Consider the following 16034-nt stretch of genomic DNA (forward strand, 5'->3'; position numbering starts at 1 on the left):
TTAAAGTTTAGCCTATTTAAAGCCCAAAACTTTCTTCAGGGTCTCAGTGGGGCGTTTTCATTGGGTTATAAGTGTGGACTGCAGATAGGCACTCAAACACTTTGACTTTGGAGGCACTGTTAGAACAATGACAGCAGCACAAACTACATCTGCTGTTGAAGGCAGTGTGATATGGATTGGAACAAGTCAGTAAATGACCCAGACCAGTGATCTGATTTTTTTAGCTTCTTTGCAATCTCACATCTCCTTCCCTCTTTTATTTCTCTCTTTCGTCCCTGCGCCTCTCTTTGTGTCCCACTCTATATTTTGCGTCTCTTACACAGGTGAGCTGTCACACCTCTTGCTCTCAGCACCTTGCAATTACTCCCTCCGCTCTTCAACACTCACACATACACCTAAATGCCCCTTGGCATGCAAGATAGAAGATAACGCTGCTTTTCGAGCACACAGACACTGAAAAACGAGAACGTCCGAGGATAGCAGAAGCTAATATGTAGTTCAGAGGTTAAAATAGAAACTGTGGTGGAGCAAAATGACCAAACTAAGTCAGCAAGTCTTTGTGGTGATGGCACATTTTGTTTTCTTTTCTCTGGCTGATCATCGGGATGGGTAAGAGTTTTCTGAAAGTATTTCTATTTGAAGGAAATTTGAATTTGTTAAATTTTCTTAAAAAACATGCAGATTTTTTTTTCAGTTTTCCCTAAAGCTGGTAAAAGTGAACGTAATACCATAAGAATATTGTAAAAGCCTTTTTAAAAAAGTAATGGTTGTGACTCTTTCTTCCTGTACAGTGTGAACATCTTAAATTAATCCACTTGCTTTGTATTAGATCATTTAATAGCCTGTTAACATGGAGATTTAAGAGCAGCTACAAATGCAGCTCACATGGTGATCCTGCAGGCAATTGAGTTTTAATACACATTTGCTGATGAAAGCAAATAATAAGGGAGAAATTGTGATTGTATAGAATAGAAAGACTTTTTTTGTTAAAGACTCGGGATGAGGAAAGTGTTTCATAAGTAGTTACAGTGTACAGATGCTTTAAATAGGCAGCAGTATGCTTGACAGATCCAATAAAAAATGAACAGATGGGCATGGTTGAAGTAATATAGAATCAAAGATGTAGAAAAAACAAAGCCACGTGATTAAAAAGAATTAAGCTTTTCTTTTGCTAATAGTATGAGTCTGGGTGTATATGGAACTGTAGAAAGGTCTGACAAGAGTTACAACCAAAGTTCCCTCTAATTTTTCATGTGTCTGAGCGAACACACAAACTCCCTGAGCGGTCCCTTGGACCACTGTGAGCAACAGCAGACGTGTGCACTGTGGTCACGCCAGCATCGAATCCACCCAAGTTACATGGTTTATTAAAAGAATCAAATTACAGCATTTACATTTATGTTAGACTACTTTTAATTAACTGCTTTAGCCCACTTACAATGAAAATTTAAAAAAGAATCTAGTCATTGGCCTGTGTAGTATGTTAATACTATTGGACGTAAAAGTAACTTGAACTCCAATTTTGAAAACACAACTTTATTTATTTATTCATTTATTTATTTGCTCTGATTTGCATTATGAGTATGAGTCTGTGGTCTGGGAGAGAGTCCTGTAACTCTCTGTCTGCAAAATACAGTATATAATGACCAACGTTGGGCAATTCATTATATAGTTATGCAAACAACAAAGTTTTTTGCAGCTGTTTACCTAAAAATGCAGCCAAGGGCGATTGTTTAAATAAACATTTCAAAACTATTTACAGAACAATCAGGTGTTCTTCATCAAATTTGATGCCGCACAAATTATTTGTGCCACTCCAAAAAATAATTTCTGTCCACTATGAGATAAAGGAGAACAACAGCCTGATACCTGCAGGCCTGACAACAGGAGATGTATCACTGCTGTAACACCTTAACATTCAGCAGTCGCCTCATTGTTCTGACACACACAACAAAACTATTGACTACACAACATGCTAACTACACAAGATTTGCGCTAAACGTTGCAAATCTCTCACATCTCAAAACACCGCTGTCACTCCTAACACTCCCCCCCCTTCCTAAACAACTAAATGCCATGTTGCTATATCATTTTTTTATTGGTCCACAGAGTACATTTTTCCACCAATAGGAAAGGGTGGAGGGGTGTGTGTGTTTTTGCTCACAGGCGGAGAGTGCTTTCGAGGTTTTCCTTATAAAACGCTGTTTTTACGGTTTCTTCCGTAAAAACAGCAGTAAATATAAACAACAATAGTATTCAGGAAAAAAACAAACATTGCATAAAGGTAAAGACCCTAAAATAATGCAGAGGAAACAAGGGAACCCCCAACAATCAGGTGACCCCATATGAGCAAGCACTTTGGCGACTGTGGGAAGAAAAAACTCCCTTTTAACAGGAAGAAATCTCCAGCAGAATAAGGCTCAGGGCGTGAACAGTTGGGGGTGAAAGAAGGAAGATGGGACATAAAATACACTGTGAAGGAGAGCCACAGATTAATAATAACAAATGATTAAGTGAGTCAAAAAGGTGAGTGAAGAAGAAAAAAGTAACAAAACAATGAAAATGTTTCTTGCTCTTTGTACTAAAACACTTATAAATATAATAAATATAACACATGCTACTGTAACCCAAAACAGCAGTAAGCACACTTATACTGCAACCTTAGTATTATTATACACTACACAGGTCCTGTAGTTGTAATGTCGATGGACAACTCAAATGATGCCTAAATTAATCAAATTATTAATTTAGCAGATGAACCAATAATATTGTCTTGCTTTTGTTTTGGCTTTGTGTTGTTCACTACATATGCACACTGAGACGTGCTCTGCAGTACCATCAGTGAACACTGGGAAACATCTGTATTAAGACTAAACTCTGTTTCCAGCTTGCTGTGATTTATGTTCATCCCTGCTTGTGATGTGATCTCATCTACTAACTAATCTGGAATTTATTTATTTCTGTTACTTCCCTTCTTCCGTCTTCTCTTTTTCTTCTTGTCTCTGGGTGTTTATGAAACAGATTTCCCAAGAGCATTTCTGTTTTTATTGTTTGCAAAAGTGAAGACATTTTCAGCTTAAGCGGTTACTTCTTTGTCCTTGTATGTCCTATCTGAGAAAGAGACGATCTCATGTCCAAAATCACACCCTATTTATTATACAGTGCATTATTTCTACCTTACACTGATTTCAGCATAAGTAGGATAATCTATCTTACTTCATCTCTTTCACATTTAAATATCATTTTTTGTGTGTGGTTGGTCTAATATTATTGTCTCTGTCTCACAACTGCTTCTGGGAAAACCATCAAATGGCAAATAGCTGTAAAACTTTATTGGTGATTAATTGCACTGCCTACCTCCCAGGCATAAGAGGGGCTTTGTGCTAAAGCCCTGGAGGTCTGGTGATGATTAATAATCAGATAACCTCTTGTCCCAGCCTCCACAGGCCAGTGGAGGATGAACCGGAGCAAAGTCGGGGTCTCTGCAGCTATGGTCAGACCACTTCCTGTTGTTTTGGATGGAAGAATGTTAACAGCATTTGTGAGCGTAAGTCATTCTGCAGTTCAGTAATACAACAGCCCCAATTATCCAGCTCCTGAGGTCACTTATGAGCTCAGGAGAGAAAGAAATGTGAGATATTATGACACGTACTTTATAATAAGCTGTAACAACCTGAAAGACAGTATTGCTCTTGAGACATTTTTCTGATATTAATTAAATGTGTATATTTTGTATATTTACATTTAAAGCTGTATGCAAAATGTAAAATGTATGCTGAGAGTTAACTATTCCCCTTGGTTTTATGAGGTGCTTCAGTTTCTTTCAGCACATAATTTATGGCTCAATTAGTCTAGTATTATTAGCTCTGTTTCAAGATGCAGGAAAAAACACCTCACAATTCATTCCGATAATTTTATCAGCAGTCACATCACCAATAAACACTAGTGACTCGCCTCCACTGGCAGTCATACATGCCTATGCTGATGATGATGTTATATGCTTTGGCATGATCGAGTTTCTCTCTTCGTGTCATTCTGGTACAAGTTAAGCTTGAATTGTAGAGATTTTCTTCCCCCAGAACTTTGCAGGCTCTTTTAGACGTTTCCTGGGAAACTCTAATCTGGCCTTATTCTTCTAGAGTGTAACCAGTGGTTTGCACCTTGTTGTGTATGCACATTGATGAAGGCGCCTTTTGATTGAAGAACTCCTCGATGCCATTCTTGACTTGGTTAAATGTCATGACATTGTTTTACTTAACCATGGAAATAATTCTGCAATCAATCACATTCGTGTTCCTCTTTGATGTTTCGGGCCTTTTATTGTTGCTGAGCTGGTCAGTGCTTTCAATGTTTGTAAAAATGGACCAGATTATTGATTGTGCCACTTTAATACGTTGATTTTGTTTTTTCTAATCATGACCTACCTCTCTTGTACTGACATGTCTTTTGAGCTCATGTTGACATTTCCACTTGGAAGCAGCCAAAGATCTTTTATCTGCTTAATTTGTAATTAAATAATGAGAGCCCCTGGCTATGAAACTTCTTGTTAGTCATTTGTCTTAACACTTTTGAGCCTCTAAAAATGGCGGACTGTGCATACAAATGTCTGTAATTCCTAAATAGTTAATGCAATGTGTTTTGTGAAATCCCTTGAAAGTCGCCACTTCAACCAAATCTTGATTGTTTGATTTAAAATTGTCAGTGCTGAGCCTAAGTATAAGTATAGTTACTACATAAAAGAAGAATATAGCCACTGTGACATTACCCTTTGTTTTCCAGACTACTGTTTGGCAATATTTCTATGAGAACTAACTTTATTAACTGTCCTAATATATAAAAAATAATGATAGAATTGTATTATTTCTTCTTAAGTTGTCTCTTAGTACAGTTAACCACAGTGTAAGCCATACTATGTCAGATAATTGCATCAAAAATGACCCAGAATGCACCGCTATGAGACAAAGCTTCATTCAGTGAGTGTAACCAGCTGAGCTGGAGGTCCTCACCCATAGACACCTGTTTAAACACCTGTTTTAGCACACATTATTGTCATCAGGTTTAATCATTAATGCAGTTTAAACTATTCAGTTATATAAACATTTAGCTTGCTAACATAGCTCACATTAGGTTTTTCTCCATTATCCTGTGCACGCTTTACATGCTGCTTTATGTAGCTCATACCAGTGTGCAGAAGTTACATTGTGTCTGTTGTTGTCCGCAGCGGTGTGCAAGAGATCCTGCATAAATGGGAAATGTGTGGGACCGGACAAGTGTTCATGCTCCATGGGTTATAAAGGACCGCAGTGCAATGAAGGTGGAGTATCATTTACAAAATCGTTGTCTGTCTTATGTTTTTGATTTCTTAACCATTACCTGCGTCATTCTGCATCATTTACCACAAGGATTTCTATCTGCCGCTTGAATAATGTTTCATATTGACTCCAGATGTGAATGAGTGCGGTTTGCCGGAGAGGCCGTGTTCCCAGCGCTGCATGAATACGCACGGTAGCTATCGCTGTTACTGTGAACCTGGATACACACTCAGTGCAGATGGATACACCTGCACCAGTGAGTAATTTTCTGTGGAGGGGAATGCTTAAAATCCACATTAAGAAAAGCCTGCGTGCTGGCAGATTATATTTCTCTCCGATCAGTTTTCTACAAAAAGCTTTCCACCGTCTTCATACCATAATAGGAGGTTAAAGTGTCCGAGGACTCAGCTTACACATCCTTTTAGCCTCGCATAAATGTTTATGGCTGAAATTTACAGTTTATATTATGGAAAGTGATATCATAACAAACCTTGGCGGTGACAGGGTCAAGAGCAAAGAGCATAAATTAGTGATTCATGTAAGATTTTAGTTTTTAAGGAGCATTCAGTTATCGTTTCTGTTTACAGCTTCATTACTGGTCTGAGTGTTGCAGAGCATGCGCTCGTGTACTGTGTGGTGGCATGACAGTGTGTGTGACCCTCTGACCGATCCTCAGCCAGTGTTTCCCTGTCTGTCTTCCAGGAGAGGCCGCATGTTCCTCCCTGCACTGCCAGTTTGGTTGCCAGATGGAGAGAGGGGGAGCGCCGCGCTGTCTGTGTCCCCCCGGCCTCCACCTGGCTGCTGACAACAAGACCTGTGAAGGTAGTGCCTCCTTAGAAACACCCTCAGTATGTCACCCCGTTTAGATTCTAACTTTTCACAGTTTTTATTCACCCGATAATCAGACCGGTAACTGTTCAAATCTGTATTTTTTTTTAAATTTACCCATGCAGTAAATATCATTAACAGGTCTTTACAGAATGTCTCTTAATCACACTGCTACTCTAGAAAAATATGTTTGATTCATTAACAATTATACACCTACTTCTAATCGTTCTTTCCTCAGCAAAATATCAGAACTTTTTCGCTTTTTCACCTTTGATACTGTTGGTCATGACATTTTAATTTAATTTTAATTTAAGGCTTAGGTTTGGTTTAGGTCAGGTTCTTGATAATCCTACTTAAAGAATAGAGGTTGTTGTTTTTTTTAGTTCCAGTAACTAATTTTAGATCTGCACATATAAAAATTTAATCAGGTGTTCCTCAAGGGTCTGTTCTTGGTCCATTACTCTTTAACCTTTACCTTTGACCTCTACATGCTCCCACCTGGTACTTTTATAAAAAAAAAAATCACATATTCTACCATTCTTATGCAGATGATACACAAATGCACGTATTGTTTTCCTCTGATGATCTAACCCGTTTTCAAAAATAATAAGCTGCACATTAAATAGTATTTTATTTCTTTATTTTGTTGTTTTTATTGCCTTTAACCCACAAAGGTGTCATGTTTTATCGTTTATGTTGAGCACATTGAGTTTATGTATAATCTAACGTGCTATATAAATAAAATTGCCGTTGCTGTTGCTGTTAGTTGTCAATGTGACATTATTCTCGTATATGGGAGAGAGTGGGTTTTTATTTTCCAACTGATGTCTGTCTAAAGAGCTAAAGAGCTTTGATTTATAATCATCAACTTACTGTCAGGTCTGAATAAATGCTTAATTAGAACTCATAGATGAATCTATTAGGAAATGTTTGCTCAAAGCTTAAAAATAAAAATAAAGCCTCCACACTCAGTTGAGTGTGATGAAAGCATGCACATTATGTCAACTACCTGCAGCTAAGTTACCAGACATCCACTGATCTGTCCACCCAGTGGTAAAAATAGCCTTTAATAACCTAAAATGAAGGGAATTACCTAAAATGCTGGAGTCCCTCTCGATAACTCCTGACGACTCCTGTCCTGTAATGAAGCGAACCTCGCAGCTGTTAAGGCGCATTCACACACTCTTTGTGGGAGCTAGTCAACTTCAAAGGCAGTGGGAAGTCACTGTTTTTTGTTTTTCTCTCACTGAAATACTGCTCTATTTAAATGACACTGGGACAAATGACAAATAATAATTAAAAAATCTGCAGGTGTTCCTCCTCTTCCTTAAAGTAAGTATATTACCTAGGAAAGAAATATTTGGTTGTCAGCTTATTAGGTACAGAGACATTTAAAATAATTCAAATATAACACACAAAAAAATCCTTTATCGCTCAGGGTTAGTGCAAAATATTAGAAATTCCTTTTAGTACTTCTCAAATAATTTTCTGAAGATGCTCTGTTTTTTTCAGTAGGATCTTATATGCATCAATGAAGCCCTCAGTAAAGATAATTTATAAGTTCAGCTTGTAAGTGGCAAAAACTGCAGTTCCTTTAGTGGCCACTTGAGGCTGGCTCCAGAAATGAGTTAATCCCTATAAACTCCCATGATAAAATGCCCAATTTTTCAACACTGAAAAGCATATTTACAACCTGGTAGAGGGGGCAAAATCATTTTGGCCTTTGTGGATGGTTTCCCTTCTTCTTTTTACAACTCATCTACCTTGATAATTGAGTTAGGGGTGTGGTTGTGTTGATTGAGAGGTGTCCCATCTAGAATCTGCGAGGCACTCTACCCTCGCATCCATATAAGGTAGCTTCTCCAAAATACTAAACATTAATGATGAAGATTTGAAACTGGTAATCTAAAACCAAACTTGTGACGTAATGTTGGTGATGTCCAGGTTTTATTCAATCTATACCCCGCTTAAAGTGTCATAAACAGGTCGGCTTTAAAAACTAGTTTAGCTCCATAGATCTGTGGTCTTGGTTCACAAACTTTATGATTTTATATTTTCATGAGTGACTTGCAGGGTGTGCCAAAAACCCATACACAGCTTCATGGTCCACACCTGAATTTGTATGCGTTTGGGTCATTCCTTGTCTTTTAACAGCGCACCTTTCAAAGCAATGACGTGAGGTCCAGGTACTCATTTGTGTGTTTTAGAAGGTAATTGCTGTTTTGAGCGAAGACAAGAAAGCACCTTGTCCTGGAAAGACATGCGTGTGTGTGTGTGTGTGTGTGTGTGTGTGTGTGGTCCAGGTGTGGACTCATGGTATGGTTTGGACTCTGTTCACAGAGTCACAATATGTGGTCATGTCTTCTTCATGGGGAAAAAATAAGGCGTCATCATCAAACATTAAGGTGAACACACGGTTTAGGCTTAGGGTGAGATTAGATTTAGAATTTAGTGTAAATCTCCAGGAAATGAATGTAAGTCAGTGTAAGGTCTTCTGAAGTGATGTATACTGAGCTGTTGTATCCCCCAAAATAACAAAAACTTCAGTGATGTGCAAGTCAAACATTTATTTGCGTTGTGTTCCAGATGTAAACGAGTGTCAGCAGGATGTGTGTCCACCACGGCGGACGTGCAAGAACACTTTTGGCAGCTTCGTTTGTGTGTGCAAAGACGGTTTTGTGATGGGGGCGCTGGAGGGCTCCGTTAAATGCCGAGGTAAAAAGCAATGTTGTTGAGCAGACTGTCACGTGTGTATGTGTGCATGTGTGTGTGTGTGTGTGTGTGTGTGTGTGCGTGTGTGTGTGTGTGTGTGTATTTTGTGTTTTTTTTTCTAATTCATAGAATTTTGTTGTCTTCTTGGACTTGAATGGTTGAGAAAATCTGAAATACAGCGAGAGAGCAAAGAAGATATAACATTTCCCACCAAAGTGAAGCCAGAAGTGATATGAATTTTTGAAAATCTCTTTCAAATTGGTTCCATGTCAGCCCCGTAAATGACTAAATGGATCACAGCACCATCCCCACATGTTCTCCTCATCTGCGCTAATTGGCAGAGGAGAGGGATCATGTGAAGATGTGCTTTGGCAGCAGAGAATCCAGAGACCATGTTTATTTGATGAGCACTCGTAGCTCACCCACTCAGCTGTGGGCTCACCCGCAAGCTGTTTTTTTTGTTTTCATCTGTGTGATGAACACTGCAAAATTATCTATTAGGCAGGTTTCGAGGAGTCAGTCCCAAAACCTTTTCGCTCTCTTCCCGCTGATCGATAAAACAACTGTAAAGCAGGTCTAGCATACTCGCATGCTGTGAGGCCATCAAACTATTATTTCCTTCTCTTCTTCTCCAAAGATGAGGATGAATGTTTAACCGGGGCTCACCGGTGCAGCCGCCATGCTCGTTGCTTCAACACCGATGGTTCCTACACCTGTCTGTGTTTGGAGGGATTCTTTGGCAACGGACGCACCTGCCAACCCAGGAGAGCCCCGCAGTCCAAGGCTCTCATGTACTTCAACTACAAACTCAGCAAAAGGACCAGACTCCTGCCACCTGCATCTTAGCTCAACTTCCTGCAAACTACATGGGTCAAATAAAAAAGGACATGCAACATTAAGGAATGATTTAATAAGCAAAAACAACAACATCACCAACAAAAAAACCACACGCACAACTGTAAAAATAGGCGGGAACACTTTGAGCCGACTTGTTTGTTTTTGTTAAGAATTTTCAGCTCAGCTGGAAACTTTTTTTGCATTTTCTTTTTTTCTTTTTTTTTGAAAATATTCACAGCACCATCGGCTGCCTGTGTAGTATCAAGTAGACAAACCCTTCATTTAACAAGTGCACTGCAAAAGGACTGCAATGTGTATACTTTAATAGTATGTTTGAGCCCAAATAACCAGCTGGAGGCTTTAGTGCCGTGACTCATCTCAGAACCTCAGACACACGCCCCTGTTTGTACAACACAGCAAAGCAAAATCATTCATATATCGGGTCTGCATCACTAGTAATTTATAGATTTTTACCCCCTTTTAATGTAAATTTTCTCATGAAAAAAAGCGGTTTTGTGAGGCTTCAGATTTTGCTAATAAAAGGCTGACCTCTGGTGGATAGATAAGGGAAGATGCTGGATTTGTCCTACCTTCACTGTGAACTCTGAAGAATGCCAGTGAAACAAAATGCTACCAAAGGATGTGTACTTTGTAAGTCTACCATGTGATTATGGATTAATGCGATGTTATTTTTTTTTCTTAATTTCTAATTTAAAAAAAAAAACCTGTCCAAACAGATGGTATATAAACGTGATGGACTCGCTTTGGAAGCAGCTAAAGCACAGACTGATGTTTTCCTACCTCACTGTTTATCTTCTGCCCCTCTCCCTCTGTTATGCCACAGGGAATGTTTTTCAGACCCACTAAGTCACACGTGGGGCAGACTACCACACAGCAAGAGAGCACAGACAGGTCAGACCAACCAAATACCAGGAATCCTTGTCTGTCAGCAGCTGTCTGGAAACCTCTTCCTGCTTTCAGAGAGCGCACGAATGGAAATTGAAGTTTGCTTTTTGATGTTTTTCTCAGGTCAATTTCAAGTTTCCTTCCGAATGATTAAGATCGTGACCCTGGGAGAGGGGGTGGGCGGGAGGATTGCAATAGTTGAGGATAATAACTGTAATGATAGGAGATGGTGGTAGAGGGCACTGTGTGATGTGTCAGGGCCCTCGGTTGTAGTCCCCGAGGCTTTGATGCTCACGGGGAGTCGGGTTTGTAGTGAGAACAAGCAGCTGCTGCCTGCTGAAGGGCCCTGCCACTGACCCTATTCATCCCAACAGCAGGTGTCACGTCGAGTCCCCGCCTCAGCCTCGCGCGCACACATTCACACATGTGCCTCCCCTGCGCACACGCGTACGCCCATGTGCAAAATCACAGAGCTTTGTGCGCATTTACGCACACACAGACGAGTGTGTGTGTGTGAGAGAGAGAGAGAGTGAGGGGGGGCCTGGAACTACTTACAGAGAACAAAGAGGGAAATCAGGAAAAAATGCAGCCTCTTAGAATAAATCTCACCACAATGCTGAGAAAAATCCCCAACCTCACCCCCAGAAACGCAAGAAAAACCTGGTTTCTCTCTTTCAAAGCACTCAAAAGTGTCTTACAAAAGCAGAAATAGAAAACATTTTAGATAAAAGGATCCAGGCCCCTTTTACTGAAAAGGACCTCACACCAAGTTGTGTGTAATTCCTACCAGAAACTGGTTTATTTACCAAAAAAATAATAAGATTTAATGCCAAGGCACTTAGGCTACAAATAAAGGACAACAAGTAGTGGGTACACTGAAAGGGGAGGGAGGGGAGGGAGGTGAGGGGACGCCGGGGTGGAAATTTTCCTTTTTTCTTGTGCTTGTTATTTTCTGGTCCTCTGTTTACACGACACACAAGATTTCTCATGGAGGGGCAGCAAAAAAAGGGGGGGGGGGGGGGGTGAGCCGTGCAGTATGACCTCGGTGAAATAAAAGGCAACAATAAACACGTCAGAGGAATTTGGACGTGTCTGCGGTGACACAAGCTCTCACAAAACGAGCTCGATTTCACGTACGACTCTAAGGAGCTGCTGCTTGCTGCCTGGCCTCGCCTTATATAAAGCAAAATCAACATTGTTGTCCCGAGAAAGTGAGCAATGATGCTGACAAGTGCACGGAGCCAATGACAATACATTAACGGAGATGCTAGGAACAACCGTGCCACCCAAGTTGCTGAAAGGCCTTTCAAACAGCACCACTGAAGTGTAAAACCACTAAAAACCCCTGTCCTTCCCCTTACTGTCCTTTTCACTTTCGTTTGGAACGAGCCAGTGTTTTCTTATTTTTTTTCTCCACAGCTAAAACTCGCATTGTGTTCCGATTGGACCCATCTCCTCTTACACACACTCGCTGTGAGGAAGAACATAAGGTGGCGTTTCCATGAATGAATTAAAGAACGAAATGCTGACCAATCCCACTCGGGGGTAGAACAAGCCAAAAAGCTTGAACCCTTGGCGTAAAATTATAAATCTTGTTAGGAAGACTTTTCTCGTTTCTTGCCTCTGCCTACAGAAATCCACCCCGGAGTGGAGAAAGTGTGACGGCTCACTGTCTGTGGTAACCTCCCCGGGTTTCTTTCTTTCTTTCTTTTTATGAATTTGACTGAAATGAGCTGAATATATATTGAGAAAAACGAACGGCTCATTTGTTTCAGTCACATCACAGCAGCCTAACTAACCCATTTAGCCCAGTTTTGACATGGTGATAATTAAAGCTTCCTGTTATCTTAAAGGCAGCAGTGTCCTCTCAGTCACTTTTAAATCACATTATGTGGAGTAAATACTTTCCACTGTGTGACCCCCAGAAGGGCTTTCTTGTCATTCCCATTCATACTAACACAGTCCTGATGAATGTTTTGCTATGTGGTGGGTAATGTGTGTGTGTCTGTGTGTGTGTGTGCATGTGAGGCTGAAGGAAAACCTGATGTGGAAATATCCCCAAGACCTCAAACGTCTTTAAAGTTAACTCCCAGGCACCCTTCATTCTGCACACACCCACACTTCCTCTTTTCTTTGAAATGGATGGAGCTGTAGTGTAACAGTGACCCTAATTCATGTTACAAATCCACATGATGACTTTGAACTCAGTTTTCCTCTCCTTTCTTCTGTCAGCTCCCATTCTCTCCACAGAGTATGTAGGAGAACTGAAACAGCCACATCATAACATGAAAGCAGTCTCAACCTGACCGGAATTCGCTGTGCCTAAATCATTCTTAATATGCGAGCCGAGCAGCCTTGTTCGGAGGATTATCCTCAGTAGAACAGGAAAGATTTCCAGCTAATCTATATTGGAATGCCCACTCTGGAGAAGGTGAGGGGAAGTGGCTGGGACCAGAGGTTTCTTGGAAGCCAACACACTGGGTAGCGAGTAGGGCCCAGCCGCTAAGGAAAGCAGTGTACTTCTGTTCAGCTGCAGCCTGCGTGTCCTCCAGCAGGAGGGAAGCGTTTGTTTTGTTCTGCTGCAGAAGTGATTTGCTCTAATTAATTTAATTATCAACAATTCTGACCATCGTTTAATTCTGTGTTATTCATCAAGCAAACATTGGCCACTTCCAGCTGCTCATGTGGTATGATCCATTGCTCAACTCTCTTTTGCATCATTGCGATGGTCTGGGGAAAAAAATGTGAGGGTTTGTTTTTATCATTTTATCACAGTTTGTTGGCTATGCTAGCTGTGTTAGCTCTTGACAACAAATATGTACAGATTAATCAGTCACAAAAATAATACTTTATTTTGTTTCACGTTTTCATTTCAATGAAAGCGCTCTGGTTTTAAAAGGTGGACCTAGTAACCACAGCGTTATCCATGTCATTCACTGGTTTGTGAACTAGCTTTGTCTTTAACAATGTGGTCATCACCATCTTGCTTTTAAAGCCAGAAGTAACCATATTGTGTTTTAACAAATATTTGGGGGGCCTTTATAATGAGCCTGTTGCTGTGTAGGGGAGCACAGAGCCACAGGCTCAAACCTCGACTGTTCCAATAGCCTTGTGGCACAAAGGGTCACCAGTTCAACCTGTACCCGAGTTGGACTTCTATAGATCAGCAAAGCTAGCTAGCTTGGTTAGCAGATGTGGTTAGCAGATAACTATATGAGTGGATCATGCACACACCTGATAAAAAACTGGAGCATAGTGTTTTTAAACATGCTGTCAGAGCAATTGACTACACGACAAGCTATTTTTAATTGCCATATATTTAAATTAAAGATGCCGCTAAAGCAGCAATTCCTAAAGTCAAGAGTGCTGCGGTCCGCTTAACAACCAATCCCAATGGGGCCCACACAATTGTAAATTTTCACTCTAATAAAAATACAAAAGAATGTGACATAACAAACCTTGATATTTTTATTCAAAAAGCATAAACAGCACAGGCTGTTGGTTGTAAATTGCTAATGCTACCCAATCATACGCTAAGTGTTAAGCCAAATGTGTGACCCGAAGACCATTGGGACACAAACTTCAATACAAGAGTGGTAAATTTAAGTCAAAGTAAAGAGTAATATATGTATAAGCTAACCACCTCTTGTTTCCAGATTTAATTCACTTCTTATGTAAATAAATAGATGCATATAAATGTGTAACTTTAGAGTAATTTCAAACTCAATTTCTGTTATTACTGCAGCCCTCCTGCAGTACCTTTGCAGCACACAAGGGGGCCCCCTGCCAACAGTTGGGAAATCACCGACCTAAAGGAAGCGATATCACAGTTGAGAAAATCCAGTTCTGCGATACATTTTGATCCAGAACTAATGATATTTGATGCAAATATGGCTAATCCAAATATTTAATAATGTGGGTGCGGTCACAAAAAGGGTGTCTTCTTTCTTTTATATACAGTCTATCTTTTAACCTGGGGAACCAAAGGGATTAACTCATTTTGGGAGCAAGGAATGAAGAATTTTTCATCACTATTTTGTTTTTTTTATAACAGGCAAGTCTGACGAAACAGATACATAACTAACAATGACAGGAGGGAAAAACAGTGAAAGAAAAGTAGGAAGGATGACAAGTCACAATCGCATTAGACAAGTTTGATCCAGTACTGCAATACTCCTAATTTTTTAATCTTCTTCACGCTTTTTGTTTACCTTTTATATCCCACATCTTCCAGGCATGCTTTACTCTCAACTACAAACTTGAAACAAACTGGTAATATGCTGTGAGGGGGCAAAGACTGTGTAGATTTGGGGATGCCATATGAGTCTGAGAGAGCATTTTTCTGATTGCATGTGCCCTAAATGTATGTGTAAAAAGAAAGTTCTGGCAAGCGGAGGGATGGGCACAGTTTTAATTAGTGCTGTGCTGGAAGGCTGAACAGTGGAATCGTTGTGAGAAAGGCCACAACAGCTGCAGTGGCTGTTTGCTGGCTATTGAACCGAGCTCTCTCCCCCACCGTGCTATCCCTGTTTTCTCCCCTGTTTTCCCCCCTCTTCTCCTGTGCTAGTTCAGGTGTCTGGGATAGCTAAGGAAGCTCTGTGTGGCACACACCCAGACTTGCCGAGCTGGCAGCGGCCACTCTGTTGAGAAATGCATGAGAGAGTAGCTGGCAAGCTCGCTGCCTGGCAGGTTGTCCCACTGGGGAATCACTCAGTGAGAGCAGACTGCAGCCAATTCCCTGTCAGTGGTCAATGATCTCACAAGGGCAGAAGTTGGGGAGTATAGATGTAGACGCAGAGACGGGCTCTAGTCACGCTGTGTAATACCTTCCCATTCATTGTGCTCGCAGTGACCCCACCCTGCCCACGGGGACGCACTCTAAATTTTCAGAGTTGAATTGGGAAATTGAAACAGCGTGTTCTGCGAAAAACTTCAATGGATGGAAATTGTTTTATTACCGCAGTGCTCAAATTGCATGTTTATACACTTGATTTGATGTCCAAATTAGCTGTTTTGACGTGCAAAACCAGAGCACAGAACAGGGTGCTTTCTGTGTTTACACTACTTAGACACACGCAGCCCGTTTTTGATATGTTGTTAAGTGATGTCCTGTCCATCTTTTCACAATTTGAAATACCTGCATGGTGCTCAAGAAGTTCCCCCATTTCCTGCTCCATTTCTAAACCCATACAAATGAGAGCAAACCTCAATGTCCACTTAAGCTAAACTTGAGGTCGAACTGGCAAACCCCAAAAACCTCACCTCAGCCTGACCGCACTGCAACCACAGCTGGCAGTCGATCTGAGATGTTATAAACGATCGCTCGAGATATTGTTTTACTTTAGGCTTTACTCTGTCTATTTTGGCATCAAAGAAATCAACACTGGCCTCCATGCTAGCGCTATGAATTACTGGCAAACCATTTCAGTTTAAAAGGCT

General features: G+C 40.5%; 1 protein-coding gene across 1 annotated transcript; it reads left to right on the top strand.

Moving 5' to 3' along the window:
* The first annotated feature begins 404 nt into the window (after positions 1 to 404).
* LOC113024350 (nephronectin) lies at positions 405 to 10352 on the top strand. The gene is made up of 7 exons (XM_026171336.1): positions 405 to 609; positions 3438 to 3547; positions 5222 to 5314; positions 5446 to 5568; positions 6015 to 6134; positions 8727 to 8855; positions 9490 to 10352. Exons 1-7 carry the CDS (start codon positions 533 to 535, stop codon positions 9696 to 9698), a joined length of 861 nt encoding a protein of 286 aa, XP_026027121.1. The 5' UTR covers positions 405 to 532; the 3' UTR covers positions 9699 to 10352.
* The last annotated feature ends 5682 nt before the right edge of the window (positions 10353 to 16034 follow it).

Source organism: Astatotilapia calliptera, chromosome 6 (genome assembly GCF_900246225.1).
Source record: "Astatotilapia calliptera chromosome 6, fAstCal1.2, whole genome shotgun sequence".
Classification (NCBI taxonomy): Eukaryota; Metazoa; Chordata; class Actinopteri; order Cichliformes; family Cichlidae; genus Astatotilapia; species Astatotilapia calliptera.